The sequence below is a fragment of the Crassostrea angulata genome, chromosome 7 (assembly GCF_025612915.1).
Source record: "Crassostrea angulata isolate pt1a10 chromosome 7, ASM2561291v2, whole genome shotgun sequence".
In the NCBI taxonomy this organism is placed as follows: domain Eukaryota; kingdom Metazoa; phylum Mollusca; class Bivalvia; order Ostreida; family Ostreidae; genus Magallana; species Magallana angulata.
The window spans coordinates 48,729,346-48,749,482 of NC_069117.1; the positions used below are offsets into that span (position 1 = coordinate 48,729,346).

General features: G+C 35.3%; 2 protein-coding genes across 3 annotated transcripts in view; both read left to right on the forward strand.

Moving 5' to 3' along the window:
• Positions 1-11,086, forward strand: part of LOC128156279 (ATP-dependent (S)-NAD(P)H-hydrate dehydratase-like) — a 36,342-nt gene extending 25,256 nt beyond the window's left edge. Inside the window, exon 11 of the mRNA XM_052818352.1 lies at positions 10,952-11,086. The gene's annotated coding sequence lies outside the window, so the exon portion shown is untranslated. The remainder of the gene's footprint in view (positions 1-10,951) is intronic.
• Positions 11,053-18,920, forward strand: LOC128156269 (protocadherin beta-11-like). Of its 2 annotated transcripts, none has more exons than XM_052818332.1 (4): positions 11,053-13,764; positions 16,067-16,210; positions 17,085-17,223; positions 17,847-18,920. In XM_052818332.1, the coding sequence occupies exons 1-4, from the start codon at positions 11,053-11,055 to the stop codon at positions 18,344-18,346; spliced, it is 3,495 nt and encodes a 1,164-aa protein (XP_052674292.1). In that variant the 3' UTR covers positions 18,347-18,920. The 2 variants fall into 2 exon arrangements, with proteins under 2 accessions (XP_052674292.1, XP_052674293.1); XM_052818333.1 differs by lacking the exon at positions 17,847-18,920 and adding an exon at positions 17,436-17,481 and having other exon boundaries at positions 16,064-16,210.
• Positions 18,921-20,137: the final 1,217 nt, after the last annotated feature.

A 20,137-nucleotide genomic window follows, 5' to 3' on the forward strand; every position in this document is an offset into this window, starting at 1 on the left:
TGAATGATTTTAATGAAAAAAACTTCTAAATGATGTCAGATTCTAATAAGGTATAATTTTAATTTTGCCAAACAATAGCTGCCATCCTCATTGATGGTAAAAAAAAGAAAGAAAGAAAGAAATGGAACAAAATGGGAAATTAAATTCCCATTTTTATAATCTTCCATGTTAGATGAATTCAAATTAGATTTTTCAGTGATATTGAAGACCACCTTTTTATGTAAGGGAATCCCTACTGTTAGCCTTCCATAGCTTGTTAAATGAGGTGCATGATTGTTATTAAATTCTCCAGACCCTAAAGACTCTTTAATACCCCGAAACATGGTTCAATGGCAGAAAGTCTTTTATTCTGCTTTTAATATATCGTTGAATCAAAGGTTTGGAGAATTCATATCATCATAGGACAGATTGTGTGACATCCAAGTCAGAAATATGATCAAATGAATCAAAAGCTTGGCTGTGATTGACAGAGTTTGGGTGTTTAATGTGGGTGATCTCTATCTCTTAAAATATAGATGTCGACTTGTAGATTAGGCAAGGTGATTTAAGTCAGGTGTATAGGGAGCATGCACCTAGTGAAAAACTGAATAGACTTTATCTACCTCCCAAACAGGAGTTCAGCTCTAGTATCGACAGAAATTTAAACTCGCTGTAAACTTTTTTTGTTATCAAATTTGTATCAGCTACTTTTAAGAGTTCAAAGTTTCAAATAAACTGCGTTTAGAATTACACCTTTGAAAAAAATGACAGCGTTATCCATCATTTTCACTGAGATGGAATCCATTCAGGTCAAGATGACCACAAAGTGTCCAGAAGACGAATTATCCAATCGGGGTCCCATTAATCGCACATTTCCCGGGTAGAAGTTACAGCAGAGCACAATGTGATGACTGGAAGAGGGGCTGTGCTGTTTTTCTTGTGCTGGCAGATTTGAAGGAAAACAGTCATTAGGGCATCAATGGGAGGATTTAGGAGTAATACAGGGCTTTGACAATGCTGATCACTGGTAGGAAAATATTTGTGTAGCCACTCGGATCATTAGTGGTCAGACACCTTCGATGGCTGCTGGGGTGGTTCATGTTAAAAGTCGTACCTGAGCCTGTGTCCACTCGCCCTGAAAAACCAACAAACCAACATCTCACATTACTTGTGTACTGACCACAACTGTCTCACATTTACTTCACAATAATATACTGGGTACACAGGAAGGAATTAACAGCATGATTTATTAGTGTAAGATTGCTTCTTGGGTTAAGAATAACCTTTTTTTGCTAATGGGGAAGAAAGGTTTTTACACTAAAATCCAGAGGGGTGTTTGAAGAGAAATGAGGGTTGCAGTTAGAATTTTTTTCCTGAAGAGGATATTTTGGTCATATGATAGAAATACAACTGAAGATGTTCCACATTTCCTCATTTCTGACCTTATTCTACCCAAGATAAAAGAAATACATCATCTATCAAGGCAGCCTTTCATCTTTTTCCCCAGCTCTCACACATACTGGGTACAAGACGGACCATCACATATTTTTGATACAATTTCTTTATAGTTGAGAATTTCTCTTGTAAACACAGGGATATTTCTTTGTTTGCCTGTCTGTCATTTTGACAGACAGTTCAGTTTATCATTTAATGCCCTTTTACACTTTATCAGTATTGTTTCCTAGTGAGAATATTTCTTCTTTGTATCAGAACTCAGTAATTTCATGAGGTCCTGAATTCCTTGGTACGTAGCTGAAACCTATATATAGAAATATGCTTATTGATTTTTTAGAAGAACATCAAAGTGTCTTAAGAATTTAAATTTAATTTTAGGGAGATCATATAATCCGTAAAGGTCCCCATTTTAATTCATGAAATGGCAATTTCCTGAATCACCAGATTTAAAGATATTAGCCCGACTGTTAAATAATACACTTTGCTTTTTAAAAGATTTAGTTGACTCCATTGATGGGAGGTGATAGAAAGTAGCAATTTGTCTGAAGTACAAATTATAAGATTGTTTGGTGCCATATGCCATATGTAAGGTTGGGTAACCCCCTTTCTCTCTGATTTCCTGATGACTTTTTCACCTGAAGTAACTTTGTCACCTGACAATTGTCGACCAATTAGAATCCAGATGACAATTGTCCTCTGGTAGTTTCTTGTTCTGCCTTTCTGGTGATTTCCCGGCTCTTTGCTGATCTATTACGTCTGTGGTTTTTTCTACCTAATTGTACATATGTAGTACAAATTGTTTTATTATACTTTTTAACGAAAAATTCCCCAATGTTTTTTTAACCTCTGTCATGTAATATAAGTATGATCAATGGATTTTGTTTCAACAAAATCATTTCTTAACAATTGAAACTCAATTGATGTTATTGCTTTAAGGTACATATTCTGCAATGCTCTAATATGATTAAGAATCAAATTTTTTTTGGCATTTTTGGCATTGTTTGGTCTTTGGTATGTTGTATACCGTGTTGGAACGTCAATATTACTGGACACTCGAAGGCATGCCCGGCCAATTCAGGAACCACTAAATTCAGAATGAAAACAAGTTAAAGGGGACAATGTGATTTACTTTGGGGATGAAAATTCTTTTATTCAGTAAAGTCAACACTGACAGAAGTCCATTAGAATTCTGTTTAAGGGGTAGGTAGGCCCACTAAATACCGACTCATTGATTCCGTAATAAAAAGCCACGCAATTATGGAGATCACAAGAATGCCTGTTTTTCTTGTATTTATATGTACATGTTCCTTCAGTACTGGCAGTGGTATTTGTTTTTGGCTTAAATAACACAGGTTCCATATACAGGTAAATTGTTTTCATTTGCATTCCATATTGGATTTAAAAAAAAAATATGTTAAAACAGTATGGTTATTTACTTGTTCAATTGCTTAACCTACATTGCTATAATCAAATACGGTAACTTTTGCTGCTTAGTTTATTTTGAGAATAACTTACTATTGCAAACTGAGTGATGTTAAAAATAGAGGTAGTTTCAGAAAATTAGTTTTTTTTTTCTGTGGGTTCGTTCAGATGCCTGGATACCTTTGACTGCATCTTTACAATGTGTACAAACTTTAACACCCAGACATCAATAGTGCATGAATGTTTCTGTCACCAGTTTGACGACTTCATCAAAATTGTCTGTGATCCTTTCCCATGAACCGCTAGCCGGTGACAGTGTCATCTGCTCAAATCGGACCTATCTATGGGCAACAAAATTCATTCACTTAACATTTTTTTAAAATTAGAAGTCAATTTTTATTTCTAAAAATTCAACATTAATGGCAGGTAGCTTTTGAAATAGAAACAGTTTTAGTGATGCATTCAAAAGGTCAAGAAAAATGAAAAGTCTAAATTTTTTGATCAAATTAAAAAAAGTTTTGAATTTATTTATATCTTCATCTAATATAACTATATATTTCTGTATGATAAATTTATATAGATGTAAAACTGCAATCATTGTTAGAAAAAATTGAATGGTTGCTTATTTAAATATGTTATCTTAATTATTTGTTACTTTGAGTTTTGCCAAGTTTCTTGGACAAATCACTACTGGGTTGCAGTCTACGTGGGGTTGTTTAGTTTGACAGGTATTTTTTGTCACCTGTTTTTGAGTGTTAAACATGTTCATTGGAGTCCCGATTCTATGAACGCATTCTTTGGCCCCGGCAACCCTTGATTGGGTTTGAATATTGTAGTTCAACTTTCACTAATGAGTATTTAAATACGAGATAGGTTTTGTTTTTTCTTGGTCAGGAAACAATGGAATCATGCTCTGCAAAACAAATATCAGAGTATCTTGTAGAATGCCAGCATGAGTCGAATGTAATATCATTGTGTACACAGTCTGTAGAGAGAAAGTTTTAATGACCGAATTGTTGAATCTTTGAGTCAGAACTTGGATGTTTTTAGAAGGAAGTGTTAAATTCTTTTTGCCAAAAAATAGGATGTTATTGGAGCAGAATTATTGTAAGATTTCACTTTTCATAAATGTTTTTAATTTCTCAAATATTATTTTGATTTTGTTGTTTTAATTGAATTTTTTTTAGGATATAATTTTTGTTTTTTATTGCTCCAAGAAATGAATGATTTGAAAATTGTTATCACAAATATGTGCATTAAATTTTATGAAAATTAGATATATTGCAAAATTAATATTTGATTTTTTTTAAAGTGTGAATTGCTATATGAACATGTTTATATACATGACAGCTTAAAAAAAAAAAGTTGTTTGATTTATCTGATGCAATTCTGGGCTCCCCTTGTGTTTGGTCCTCATGAAATTTTTGTATTTCTCAAGTGGAACAGATTAGAATTTCTTTCCTCAAGTGCTTTTCAAATATTTTGCATCATGCATTATCCAATCTGGATGTACAGGAAACGGTATTAGTTTTAAAGATTTGTGTTCGTTGGAGACTACGTTCCCTTCAATGGCCGTCTTTTTTGTCATATTCAATAACTTGCATAAATACCTGTTGGTTGTTTGGTTTCCAATTTTTCTTAAATCTGATCTGTAAAGTTAATATTGGAGAATTCTTAAGCTGTAAACTAATGCAGTTAGGGAACTGATGTCCCATTTCTTTGTGGGGGAACAATTGCCTGAAAGGAAAAAAAAAACAGGATGGAAATTTCATCTTACTGCTTATCCTGTGCTTGATTTTTTGTTCTGTTGGTGAATTGACAATAGATTGTCTGGATTATAAATTTTTATCAAATCATACCACATGAGTTGTATGGGAATATTTTTACAGAATTCTAATAAAGATTATCACCTCAACAAAAGCAATTGGTGCTTTATCAAATTTCATACTCTAAGATAAAAAAAATGTACCTATTTCCCTCTGAGGAGATTTTTCTCTAAAGAGTTCCGTACTTGGTCATAATTTTTATTAAACATTTAGAATTTTATGTATCTTTTAACTCTAGACAAAATAGCTAGGATAATAGAGACTCAATGCATTGTCTAATTTATGTTTTATAATAAATTGATAAGTGGTCAGTCACGGTACTGTGGGTACATAGGGGTGATTGCGTGTGACCATTTGGTGGCTCCTTCTATCTACATTTCTGATCAATTCGCCTATCCCCAGGATACTAACATTGTTTGACAGTTATTTTACATAGGTGTTCAAAAATACCCCCATTGATTATTAATTTAACTGAGAGTTGTAAATAGCATGTTAAGCAAGCACAAGTATTGATGAGTAATTTGTCTCCTAGACTTTAAATTTTTTTCTCCACGAGATGAAAAATATCAAGATCTCCATTATCTGCTTCAGCGGACCGCATCTGCTTGCTTTCCATACCGCCCAACCTTTTCGCTTTGTTCAATCATCAGCACAAAAAATCTTTTTCACGAAACGATAATTGACGTTTTCATTCATGGCCAGAAATATATATTTTCTCTGTTTCAAATTAACGATATGTTAAAACCCCATTTTGATCTTGCAGTAACCATTTAGGATAGCTACTGTAAGGCTCGAACAATTGAACAGCCATAGGAAATTAACATAATTGTTAAAGCTTATTATTTCCTTTCAAGAACACCTTAAATTGTGCTTCTCCATTATATGGGAACCACGTTGAAAGTTTCTAACAAAATCAAACAAGGGGGAAAAAAAATCTTTAATTATTCACTCAAGGATTTCAACCCAAATTGAGTTGTTAGATTGACCATGTATTGACAAGCGGGAGTGATCCGTTTTACTTACATGTGAAAGCTATGAATCACCGCAGATCACTTACTGCGTGAAAAAATGCTGTTTGACTTGGATTTATCAAACTCGAGACTGTCAAATGCATGTGACCAAGAGGCCAATTTTAGATGGATATTATGATACATCAGAGGGTAGATATTCTTTTCTTTTTTTTCACTTTCATGCATATTTATAGTTGTTTTATTTCTTTTAAATATAGGTTTGAAATTTCGATTAATTTTTTTTCCTGTTCATTTACTCTTAATTCTTAATTGTTGGTAATAAGGTTGGGATTTTTTTTTTTTTTTGGCATTCATTAATTTTTGTTCTCTTTTCTTTCTTAAACTCATTATTTGGTGGGAGGGATTGTAGGAAAAATTCTGCTATTTTTTAAACAAAAACTATTTAAGAAGTGAATGTTGTAACATTGATCAGAGTTGTACATTGTTTTGTCTTGTAAAATGTGAAGTGTTGACAGTTTAAAGTAGATGTCCCGCTGGGCTATTGAGTGAGCCCGCCTTGTTTTATTCAATAGGTCTCTAGCATTCTCCTTCCACCAACATCTTCCAAATTAATCAATTTTACTTTGAAGTGTAAGCATGCAGCCAAGTTTCAATACATAGTAAGAAAAATGCAATTTTTTTTTTCTTCATTTGAAGATTTTTAGCTCAAAGTTCGAGTATCAAATAACTATTTGAAATAGTATCTCTGTTTGTCAAATATATTTACAGTTCATTTTTTTCTCTTGGTATTTTCTTTCAAAAGAAACAGAAGTTTAAAAAAAAGACATAAAAATTAATAGTCTTTAAAACAGGGACTGGGTTTGAACGAGCATTTGAATTGATTAGGATTGTTTGACTCATCATATTTTGGATGCAATATCATTGGTCAACATGAAAATTTTCATCGCAATTAAAATCTGCTTAATATTAAAAAGAGAATAAAATGATCATTTCAGATAATTATATATCATGCTGTATTTTAACAATGCGCTTAAAAGCTGCTATGTTGTCGATGGCATTAGATCAATGAGGGAACTTAAATGCGAGGAAACTACCGAATTCTGTGTGAATTTATCCAGCCCTCCCCTCTGTGGTTTGTGCAAATAGGAGGACAGCGTTCAAATTGCTCAGCTCGAACAGCTCCGATTACCCTCCATTAGTGACCATTCTCTTTGGTACATACATTTCACGGCTTAGAATCTGTACGCATTTGTGGATTTTTACTCAATTGCCATTAATGCGCATTATTAATCTTTGAAATCCATTTAAATTCATTTTCATTTTTATTTCACTCCTCACAAATCATTATTTGAAAATTGAAATACTTTCCTTTAATCATTGTGAATATTGGTAAGCGTTTTTAACAAATTCAAGTTTTAATTGCCCTGAGAACCCTTGAATTAGAAAGGTTTCATGAGGTCATGCTTGTGGAATGAAACTTACATACCTATACCTTTTGTAAGATATTAAATAGAAATATTTTATTTATTTTATTGCTGTGGCTAGTATATATGGTTAGATCTTGAAGACAATAAATGCATCATCAAAATTCTAACTTACTTCAACTAATGGGGTTGTGGTTTTTACATAGTACCGCTAGATAAATTGTTCATTTGGTAAGTAATTTTTATATGAGAAAATGTCAGCTATACTTTTAAGAAATAGTTATACTGCAATATAATTTATATCATCCCACTTTGAATTTATTTTAAATTATTTGAATACAGTTTTAAAAAAAATGTTTTATAAAAAAGAGCTGAGCTTTAATTCTTTTTATTAAATTTAATTGGTAAATCAAATTTAAGGATGAACAATATCATGTTTTAAATTAAGGGTCAGACAGAAAATCATCAATTTCCAGTCTCATAAAACACTTAATTGGAAAATGAGTATGACCAAAGGGGCCATTAAACTGGTGGTCAGCAAACCTTCCTACCCCAGTAGTGTAGAGGACAACACCAGCTATAATCAGATTATCTGGTCCCCAATCAACCTTAATTTGGCCACCAAGGTTCCGTTCAGGTGTAAATTGGTCAATTTTCCGCCTGTCTTGCACAGCCTCCTTTTATCTCGTGAAATGAATAAGTAAGACCTAAGCCTCTAATAGTGTGCCTGTGTTAATCTGATTTTGAGTCGGTGTCTAGGAGAGGATATCTGTTTCATTAAACAAGACATCTTACTGACAGACTGTTGATAAACCCCTGACACCCCAGCTTGTAGATTGACTGATAGCACCACAACTCATGATAGGAGTTACCCCCCTTTATTCTCTACTCCTTAGCTATTATATTTAGCCAAACTTTCTATTTATTTTGTCAGATATGTTAATTATTTACTTAAGGATAATTAGCAGAATATACAGTACAGATGGCACAGCAATATGGTGTCATGATTGCTGAGCGGGTTGACACCCTTAATAAAGAATGTTTGACAGAGGGGCATTGATTGAATGAAAAGGGATATACATGTCCTTGTATCCTCCAGGAAACCAGGGTAAAAACAGTTGTAAAGTCTCTCTCTCTCTGACATATGTCCACTAGATAGGCCTAAAACCCCAATCCACTTGATTTACAACTGATTCAATACACCTTGTACATATATAGATCTCAGGTTTGGGGTAGTTTTTCCTCAGTTTGTTATTCGTTGTTTTGGGGTATGTATGTCATTTCTTTGTCATAGTTTGAACTAACGGGGAGACAGGATGTTAGATTGAATGATAAACGTGTTTTCAATGGATGACTTTCACATTCATTGATAATGTTCTATAAGAGAATTCCACAAGTGCGCTGAAGTTTGTATTGTTTTCGGCCCCAGAGCTGCTACCCAAGACTGCTGACACCTTGTGCTACTGAATTTATTGCCTCTCTAATCTTTGCGAGTGTGTAACAATTTTCAGTGTTTTCTTGTCACCAGACATTCCCCCTTATGAGTGACAGGCACCCTTGGTTGTTGCTAAGCAGGCTCGCTTCTGACAGATTCTGTGGGGATTGATAACATTAGTAATATTGACTAGATATGTTTGAATATGTACAGATAAAGGCACCATGCCTTAATCTTCTTTAACCAGTGATAACCTCCCTTGTATCAGAGTTATCTCCCCTTGGTAAGCAGGATTTATCTGTGTCGCAGATTTTCAGCTGTAGGATATTGATACAGTATTTAAACATTAAAGTCAAATCCTTTAACTGTTAGATAATTAAAGCCTAATGAGAAATACTTTAAGATTCAAATATTTGGCCATAGTTCAATGGTGAAAATTTCCTGTGGCATGTCTATTCTTTACATTGACCATTGACTGGTATACCACATAACAAAGAATTTTCTTGTGTTTTTGTTTTTCATAGATTTTGGAATCTTTTTAATCTATGCATGTAATTGAGGAATTTGCATGACTGAGAGCAATTAACCAAATTTTCTTTAAAGATTAAAATAGTTTCAATTTTTTCCTTTTCATTTGATAGAATCTAGGTATGTACCAAAATTGTTTTCTTAATTACAACATTATTGTTACTGAAACATTACTGATTGCTTTTTATTATGCCTTCTTAAAAAGAGAAGAGAAAATTTATTAGGTGTGAAATAACTCTTGTCTTTAAAAAAACAGGTACAATTTAAAATTCAAGTTCATTCTGTAATTTTAGGGCATTGTAAATCAGAGTCTATCTGATTGAAGAATTTATTGACAACAATTGATATTAATTTAAAAATCATAAAACTGAATCTAAAAGCTATTATTGAAATTCCAAGGTCCGTTCTTCCTTTTAACATGACCAGAGGAGAAATATCAAACAATGAGCCTGGTAATCTTGTCAAGATGTTAAAAGCTAGTAAAGCTTGTGGTTAAAACCTGATAAGATTATCTGCTAATTTCATTACATGGCTCAGGATAAGTCCAACTCAAACATATCAGAGAGAGGCAGGTACTGTACAGGGGAGAATTATACTCTGGTCAGTGAGCCAAGAGCCTCCCCCACCCAGGGAGAAAAACAAAGACACCCTACGGTTTACACACAGCTTGGACATTGAAATGTTTAAATTTTCCTTTTCTTTAATTCTTGTTTATTCTGTTATTCTTAATTGTACTTTTCAAAGTTCTCTCCTTATTTTGAAAGTACTGCATGCTTTTATAGGATTATAAAAGGAGCATTGGGGTATATGTTAAGAAAAATACATAAAAGATATTAAATATAGTTGACACTAGAAAAATGTTATTTAGCATCTATAGTTATACATGGTTTTAAAAAATAAAATCCATTTTGCTGTTGGTTTTTTTTTTTTTTGGATATTTTATTTTTAAAATTATTGGCTATGCACATTTTTGTCAAATATCATTCATCTTATTTTTAATGCCTTATGACATGGCTATAATAACCAAAAGTCCACATCAAAGCTTCATCCAGAATTGGTGTGAACACATGGAGATAATGGATGTCTTTGAAGGCTGTTGAATGTTTATACAAAAAACTGTTATTTACAAACAGTGATCATTAAGTCATTTATCAAAAACAGCAGTAGCTTTCTGTTTGTTTATTTAACTTTCTGTTTGTTTTGCCATAACATCTCCAGGCAATTTGTTGCTTGGTAGTAATTTATATAAAAAAAAATAGGCAAAAACATAATATAATTTATCACAAAAGTGCAGAAAATGTAAAGTATATTTATTTCTACAAGGCTTATGGTGTGTAAAAAAATTAGAAGGAAAAAATTATTCTAAATCTGGCAGAGGGTGTTTTTTAATATTTGATGTCAATCCATTATAGGATTTGTACACACAGATAGTGTTTACACAATCATACCTATTCTGTACAGTGGTCAATGAAGCGTTCTGATTGGTCAACGCTTCACTCGATTGGTCAGTCAGTGCTGGTATTGAGCCAGGCATGCATGCTAAGCCCCTCCCCCTCCATGAACTCTCACAGAATTGTGTCCATGCATTTTTCATGGGCCTGTACTGTCTTGTAGTGAGTGGATGTTCTTTTTGAGGAAAAAAAACATTGATTTTGTTATTGGGAGTAATATATCATAACCAGGTGAATTTACTCAATAGATTTTTTTACCCTTTTAACTAGGTCAGAGTTTAATTATGATTTATGAAAGTTGAATTTATCTTCATGCATAAAATACTTTAGCTCATTTATTTTTTCTTTTGAAAAACTCCACAATCAATCATAATTATTTAGCAAATTTACTTTGTACATGATTCATTTTTTTTTAGTAAATATGTCACATATTTTGAGTATTTTCTTTCTTTTTTTGTAGGTGTGTGAAGTTTTTCTTACCACCATACATCAGAGTACGATTAAATAAAACAAAAAAAAACCTGATTTAAATTTCCTTGAATGGAGTGCTGTCAATAATGCATGATGGGGCAAGGCATCCGACAACTCTTTCTCCTCCTTGCTTTGGACATTTACACACAGATGAGTGTGGGCCAAGAAATCTCTCTCAAATACGATTTACTGGAACAGCAGTCTCGTGAAACGTTTGTGGGCAATGTTGCCGTTGACAGTTTACTAAAGGCCAATGTTACTCAGGAGGAACTAGAACGCATGAAATTTCAAATTCTGACGCAGGGAAGTAAGGATGCTTCATATTTCATAATTGATGAAAAATCGAGCACAATCAAAACCGCGAGTGTTCTCGACCGAGAGGTCCTGTGTGAGTTTGAAGTTAAATGTGTTCTCGAGTTCAGTGTAGCTGTGTACAAGCAGGACCAACAGCACAGCAGTCTAGATCTCTTCAAAATCTTTGCAATCAAAGTTAATATTCTGGATGCCAATGACAATGCTCCCACATTTCCGCAATCTCAGGTGGCGCTGGATGTTCAGGAGTCAGTGCCGGTGGATTTCGTTCTGCTGACCAGCGGAGCGGTGGACCCAGACATGGGCATCAACAACTCCATAAAATCCTACACGCTCAAACCCAGCAATGAAATGTTTGGACTTAAAGAAATCAAAAACATTGACGGCACCACAGACCTGGGACTTGTCGTGCGGTACAAGTTGGACAGGGAAACTTTAGATTTTTACCAAGTGGAGATTGTTGCCAAGGATGGGGGATTTCCGCAGCGCTCAGGGACGGTTATGGTGAATATTACTGTGATTGATGATAATGACAATAAACCATTGTTTTCTCAGGCCAAATATGATGCTTCTATCCCAGAAAACCACCCTGTTGGGAAAAATGTTTTAACTTTGTCCGCCCAAGATTTGGATATTAATGAAAATGGTGAATTTACATTTGCATTCAATTCAAGAGTGCCACAAAAAATTAAAGACAAATTTGCTGTAAATAAAACTTCCGGAGAGATTTATACAATATCAGAAATTGACTATGAGGAAGAGGATAATTATCAGTTTTTAGTTGAAGTTCAGGACAAGGGAAGAGAACCAAAATCCTCTACCTCCGTCGTGAACATCAATATCTTGGACGTCAATGACAACGCCCCACAAATCAGTGTAAATCTGCTTCCTGATGGAACAGACATCTTGGAATCAGCAGAAGTTGGAAGATACGTAGCTAACTTTGCCGTGTCCGACCTAGACAGCGGCCCAAACGGAGAAATTCAGTGTCAAGTATTGGGAGAATTCTTCAAAATTGAAGAAATTTTTAACAACATGTATAAAGTTATCATCAAAAGTCCCCTGGATTATGAATCTAGGCATGTTCACAATGTGACTATACAGTGCCAGGATCAGGGAATTCCCCAGCACCAGAACACGTCCAGCTTCCTCATCAACGTCCTGGATGTGAATGACAACAATCCAGTGTTTCTACAGTCCATATACCGGGCCACCATCAAAGAGAACAACCCTCCAAACGAAGTCATCACAACTGTGAAAGCAGTTGACAAAGATTCGGGTCTTGCCGGAAAAGTTACATACTTCATGCACACTGACGGAAGCGATAGTTTCCATGTTGATTCAACATCAGGGGTTATAACTGTAAAAAAGTCACTGGACCGTGAAATGTCACCTGTCATTCTGTTTCATGTGAATGCATCTGATGCTGGCAACCCCCAGCTAAAATCTTCCACCCTCATCAGACTCACCCTGGAAGATGAAAATGACAACACTCCAATGTTCAAGAAGTCTCACTTTGAATTTTACGTCTTAGAGGAACAAAAGAACCTGCCCATTGTTGGACGTCTGTTTGCAGAAGACCCAGACGCAGGTCCAAATGGACAGTTCTCTTTTGACTTTGCCTCTCCTAGATACCCTGAATTTATTTTAGACTATGATACCGGCTTGCTGAAGGCAGGAATGCTGGATAGGGAGCTAAAGACAGTGTATAACTTCAATGTGACCGTGACAGACAAGGGGAACCCCACTCGCTCTAGCATGGCTCTCGTGACTGTCCATGTATTGGATGCCAATGACAATATGCCGCGAATTATTTACCCTGATAACCATAACAACACAATCAAACTGATGTACACCACCCCCAAGGATTCGGTGATTGCCAGAGTGGAGGCTGATGACATCGACGAAGGCAACAATTCCGTTCTTTCCTTTTACATCCATAAAGTCGAACCCACAAAGCCTGACCTCTTCAAAATGAATGCAGAGACTGGAGAGTTGATGATCGCAAAGACCATGCATCTGTATGACTCGGACTCATACAGGCTAGTGCTGGGAGTGAAGAATGGTGTTTTCACCATGTTTGCTAACCTGAATGTGATCATCACGGTCAGCAACAACACGGTCCTAGGAGCCCAGTCCCCAGGGTCAGGAGAAAATAACATCGTGATCGTCATAGCTATTGTGGTGGTTACAGTCATTCTCTCCGTGGCCATCATTGCAGCCATTTGCATCGTGAAGTACGTGGACCGGCACCGCCAGCATCGGAAGGAATCCAAGGCAGAGGTGCGCGTGGATCTGAAGAACCCGGAGACCCTGGTGATGGCCGGGACGCCCCAGTTCACAGACATCAAGAGGAACAAGAAGGAGGTGAGCTTCTCCCTGAGTGACGAGGACTCCATGAACATCTCCTCACTGACCAACATCACCTCATTCTCCTCCTACCTCAAGAACCCCCACTCTGCCTACTCCATGGACGGGAAACCTCTAGAGGTAATTTTTTATCTTTTAAAAAGATACCAATGTTAAAGATTTATTTATCTCATTAATAAGAAAATATTTTTTTTTTTTTCATAATTTCATGGAAAAATTTATTTTATATATTTTCATAAATGCAGTAAAAAATATAAACACATTTCTCATACTCTTAAAGATCAATTTATCCTAAAAATAGAAATAATTTTTTATTTTTCTTACATTAAATAAAATAATGTAATTTGGATGGAGAATTTTCAGCATAAAAATGTTTTCAAATTCCTCATTGTAAGTGAACAGTGAAAGTCATGGTTACTTGACACAAAAATGTGATTGATCAGACATTGTTCATGTTATGTGATGGGCATTTACAAATTAACACATAAGTGATAAAATACTTGAGTCATCAGACAGTGGCTAGGTGTTGGGACTGCCCAATCAGATTCTGCCCTGATCAGATCTCTGGGTACATGTCAGAGTAGCGGGGTATTTATCAGGTTCAGTGTCACCCGACCCCTGTAGGTATGAAGAACAAGGTGACACCAAGAGAGAATTGATTAAACTTAATTAAGACTGCCCCATATGCTGAGTGTAGTCGTAACTGTTAATGGTAATTAGGTAAATTTGTCGGGGCTGATCTGAACATGAATAGATTATGAAGACAAATGACCAGTGGTCCCGGGATTAATGGAACTGTTATGTCCTGTATCTGATCGGCATTGATTGGTGGACATACATCAATTTGACCAGAATACACCAATCGTGTTTATTTTATTAAGTCCATAGGTAAAAATCTTGAGCAATCCTTCTTTTTATGTATCTGACTCACGTAAGAAATCAAGATGACTTTTAATCCTGTTAGCAATGTATACTTTCTTTATTAATTAATACGCTTCAAGTTTTTCGCATATACTTTAAGGAATTTTATTTCTGACCGCAAGGACGATATTTGAAAGGGACGTTATGACCAGCCGTTTTTAAATGACTCTTGTATTTGTTTGAGGTTTTAAGATTTCCGCCTATTGACCACTTTCACTTTCTCAGAGAATCAACTGTTAGCAAAATACCTCCTAACAAATGATACAATTCAATTGAAACCAATTTGGGCCAAGAGTTTTGTTTATGTAAGGACCCTGGAACCTGCTTGTTCAAAAGTCAATATTTTCGCCTCTGTTTTACAAGTATCTTAATTATCTAATCCCCTTGGCAATCAACACCTACTAAAATAGTCATCAACCTCGCTCCAAAAGTCAGTTAAAAGATAACTTTCCCCGTCCCCTGAATGCGCTCTTTAAATTTCTTGGGTAAGACGAATATTCATGCAGGGTGGATTAAGCACTGTGACATACTCGACTCATCTCCCCTCAGCCCTTTGTTTTTTCGTAGGATTTTCTGTAGAATTTGGCATAGCTAGGGGATATTGACTTATTTGCAGACCACTTGAAGTTTTAGACCTCAGCAGACTCTTGCCAATGTCTCTGTGATCTACCAAAGATAAACATATTTAATCCAACAAAAAAATTTAGTTTGTCAGGAAAGAATTTTTAGGTAGGGTCATGCCTGCTTTTTTATTCAAGTTTTTCTAGACAAACATTTTTTATTCTATTTGTTTAGAATTACATTACACTATGAACAAATTTGCTCAATCTACAAAATACAGATATTCTAAAAAAAAAAATCATTTTCCATAGATTAAATTGATAAAAGTGTGCATATTTGATAAATATCTTCAAATGTACACAGGTAATAATTTTCAGATATTTTTAATGGAAAAAAAAAAATTTTTCGTTTTTGTTCACAAGCATTTTAATATGTAAAATCCACAGTTGCTGTTTTAGAATAAGTTATTAAAAGCCCACCCCTTTAACCAAGTATTGCTTTCAACTATGTAAGAAGCTCTAGTGTCACTTAAATAACCATAAAGATGGCATTAAATTTCACTGAATTGCTCTTCACGATTCTTCAAGAAGTAAACATTACAAATTCAAGTTCACCTTAATTGATTTTTTGTGAACACCACTGATCAATGCAGTTCTGGGGACCAAGGCTTGTTTAAATGTTGATGGTATGCGCGCTTTGTGACGGGTGTAGGTAATTGCAGAATTTCTCTGTAATCTGTTACTATCTCTAAGGTCATGCAGAGCGTCTGAAGGTTGTAGCAATTGTCAGAGTGCTTGTTTAAATCAACTCAAAGTGCCATACTATCGCTACAAAATCTACTGCAGTGTGATTTTAATGACTAGCTCCCCGCAGTATCGAGTTCATCGTTTTCCTTTGTTGTTTTGTTGATAATTACATAATTTATTTTATTTTTAAGCAGGGTCCCCAGGCTTGCAGTTCCATTCTGACCAATAGTAGCCATCACTCGGATTTTTCCAAGGACCATCTGACTGAGAAGAATCTGAACACCTTGTATCACCAGAAGACCCCCTCACCAACATGGCTGCAACAACTGCAGGAAAAGGTATTATATACTGGAGTTTATGCACCAGTTCCCAAGCATGTGATAATAAACCACAAGTACTGTATTTTTGTGAAAGAAAACTTTTACTTTGTGTTGATAAATTCACAAAGATTTAATCAATTTGTATCAGAAAGTTCGATCCTATCCCATACTTAATGTGATAATAATCTACACGAACTTTAAAAAAAAGAAGAAAACTTTGAACTTTTATTCAGTAAATTCATGATTTAATCAATTATGTGTTTTATTGAGAGGTGAAAAAAGATTCATGTAGTGTATTTATAGTGGTGTGAAAGGTTTTTGAAATCCTGGGGGTGAGACGCGATGGCTGATTACAGGCCAGGGCGTTGGGGATGCGATGGGCCTGGGGGGAAATTCCAGGATATCATGTGGGGCATTGTGGTTAACGATCGGTGTTCACATTACACCGGACCTAAAACTCCTCCAACACTTGTCGAGTCACACTGGTCTTTTATCCTCACCATAATTCGTTCAATACAGCGGAAAATCTGAATTGGTTTAAAAAGTGACAAGTGTTACTGGTCATTGAAGGGCCCTTGATTCTTTATGCTGTTTGGATAGTCTGCTGGGGGACCCCTCCCCAAACAAGGCTAATCGTAACTCGTCCCATTTGGTCCAGGAACTGCTTCATTTGGTTTACACAACACAAGATACTCCCAAGGTTCCTAACAAAAATCTCCCTCTCTAATGATCCATACCAAGTTACTCTAAAGTTTTCCTCACATGCGAGAAGTCAATCTATTCACTTTTATTCCACGAGCCTTCCTTTGAACTCCTTAATTGCAAAAATTGTTCCTTCCAGCAGTTATGATTTTCATACGCATTCTAAGTATTCTCTTTGATGATTTTACAGAACCGAAGAGACCAAGCATTGAGAAAGGCAGGTGATGACGACAGTGAAATGTCTGCGGAATCTGCTACCAGCGACAGTGGAAGAGGAGGGAGTGAGGAGGATATAAATAGCAACAGGGGAAATCCCATGAGTGATACAGGTATGAGGCTCATTCAATTCAAATATATTCATACACAGAGCACATAGATATTTTGCCTGTACATTGTATCACCAGATGTATTTTGATAAGCCAAGACATTTGGACAAGAAGAATGGGAATGGAGAATGAGATAATAATGTGACAAATGATAAGAAGTACATGCTCCATCACATTCCCTGTAGAAATATGGTCTTTTGATTCTATTCCCTCAGAATTCTATCAACAGTGTCTGGTGTGACAACTGTCTAATGCAGCTCGGTAAGTCGAGCATGCACAAGCTGATAGCTCCCTGATGCACAGTTGAAATGCCATAATCAATTTGCCTGCTCAGTATTACATTATATTAGAGTGTGATGAACTTTGTTTGATATTTAGAACTTTTTGTGTTTTGCATCATGATTAGACATTCCCAGAAGAATGCACAGCATGTTACATTATATTCTGATCAGTTCTTTAGGTCTTCTTTTTGTTTTGATCTGTGTGATTTGAAATGTCATTGATATTCCCCGCTTTATTAACCTATTAATAGCAAGTTGAATCAATTCAATTTTATTCCATTTCAATATAGCAGTTCTGTACTCTATCATATCACTATAATTATGTATACTCTTTTGATCTTTCAGAAGAAACAAGGCAGGCCTACAGCAACGAGTTTTCACCAGGGGATCAATCCCATAATTCCTCCAACAAGCACACCAACGTTTTACATTCCAATTACAGGAAACGGATATCCACCAATGAGAATTATCCTCGAAACATAAGTTTTAGTGATGACAGTGTGACTGCAAATACCACAGTAGATAGTGCTAAAAATAGACACGGACGCTCTAGTCAAGACAATCACAACCAGACATCGTTGTCTCGGATTCTGTGCATGTCGGCCGACAGAGGTTTGAGTTTTGTGAATGGCCGCACACATTTAGACACTCTGGATGAGGCCACTCACAGTACTTTTGGTCTCCGTTACTCATTACAAGACATTGACGACACGGTCAGTGAGAGCGTTATAACGCGAGACGATGACGGAAACTCCACAACCACATCCGGAAGTTACACCATCAATCCGGATGAACTCGTACACGAGATTGATAATTTGTTTTTCAAATCCGATGTTGTAGTCTAGTTGTGTCTAAAATGACGACCAGAGAGTCCGTGTAATGTGCCAAAAATATATATGCTGCCGTATCTGTAGTTTGTTGCCATGGTAATGAAATACAGGCCTACAGTTATGTACAGCAAGACTTTAAAAAGTCACACTAATTTAAAGGTGCTGTTTGATGTCAAATGACATCATCAAGATAATCATAGTCAGTTACTTCAGGGTTTAGCTAGCATCCATTTCCTCTTAATTCTATATAAATTTAAATTATTGTTAACATTAAATCAGTATTCTCTTGTATGGTGATAACATAGATCTCTTATCATGATGTAATCTTCTAAGTACAATTGAATGTGCATTGTTTCTCATTGTTTTTCACAGAATGCAAAGCATTCTCTTGCATACATTGATGTTTTAAATGACTAATCATTCATTTTCATTTTACACACTCCTTTTTATCATCAAAAATTTGTTATACTCATTTTATGCAATTTTAATATGTCAAATTGCAGTTGTTGAATTCTGTACATAGTGAATTGTAAATTGAATTATATTTGACTTTTTACAATGAAACAAAATAAAGAAATTGAAAAAATTACTATTTGGTTATCTCAAGGTACAAGTATTCAGAGTGCTGAAAAATATTTTTTTGAAATTTTTTTTAGCCCATACCAATTCTTGCTAAACACATGCAAATTATGACCACCAAATGAGTCATTGTGCAATGCTAACATAGAAAAAGGAAAGGAACAGTCAGTTTATGGACAGTACATGCAGTTGTAATGTGCCGGTCTGCAGAATATAGTGCCTGAATTTCTGGTAGTATGCCCCGGGGACATGATGAGAAACCAGCGACCCCAGGCTATGCAGTAAACCACTGTGTCTTGATCACCAGATGATGGCTTTTGCAATAAAGCATGTTTTTTGTGTCATTTTACCACAGAGTCATTAACTGAGGTACAAAAGCCATCAACTCCATGTTCTATCATTGCAGAGTATAGATAGCGCATTGTGTTCTATATTCAACTGACACGGAGAGTTAAGGGAGAGCACTCCTTGGATTTTGTCAAAACACAGAGAATTTTTAGCTACTTTACGCATCTTTTTTTTCTGTATGGAATTAATGGAAGAACTTTAGATATATACTTAATGCATAGTCATACATCTCAATTATTGTTTATATTAAAAAGGTAATATATGAAACACACAATATACAGCTCTTGAGAACCCTGACATCTACACATAATTTTTAACTGGTTTATTTTTTTGATTTGTAAATTAAGATGAGTGTTTATTTGGCATCTATATAAAAAGCACAGGAAAGAAGAAACATGCAGATTGTTGACTGAATTTAGAAGACTTGTTGATCAATAATCGTTTGTACAAGTATTGTTTGAAGTAGTCCACCTTACTTTGGTAGCGGTTTTCTTTTCTCAACCACCGAGGTAAATCCTGTGTTTTATTGCATTGTTTATGTGCAAGACCATTATATGTCATAATGGATCTGTCACCAGGTTGACAGATCAGGTGAATAATGGGCAGGTGAGACAATACTAGTCGGCACCATAGCTTGACCTTGTCTGTCCAGAGGTCATGGTGCTACAACGACTCCATCCTCTGTCGGTAGTGGTTTGAAGTTATGAATTTACACTGATGTAAATCAAGTTGATTTTCTTTAGTTGATAGTTTATGTTTATGATGTGAACATAAACAGGTAATAATGACACCTGTTTCCTTTTGTAGTTAACCTTTTATGAGGTCTTCGTAAATAAACAATGGGTTCAGAAATTGATTTGATCAAACATCACAAGGGGA

Coding starts and splice junctions, on each gene's coding strand:
- LOC128156269 (XM_052818332.1), top strand. CDS start 11,053: ATGATGGGGCAAGGCATCCGACAACTCTTTCTCCTCCTTGCTTTGGAC. Junction 16,211..17,084: donor TGCAACAACTGCAGGAAAAG/GTATTATATACT, acceptor ATGATTTTACAG/AACCGAAGAGACCAAGCATT. Junction 17,224..17,846: donor AAATCCCATGAGTGATACAG/GTATGAGGCTCA, acceptor TTGATCTTTCAG/AAGAAACAAGGCAGGCCTAC.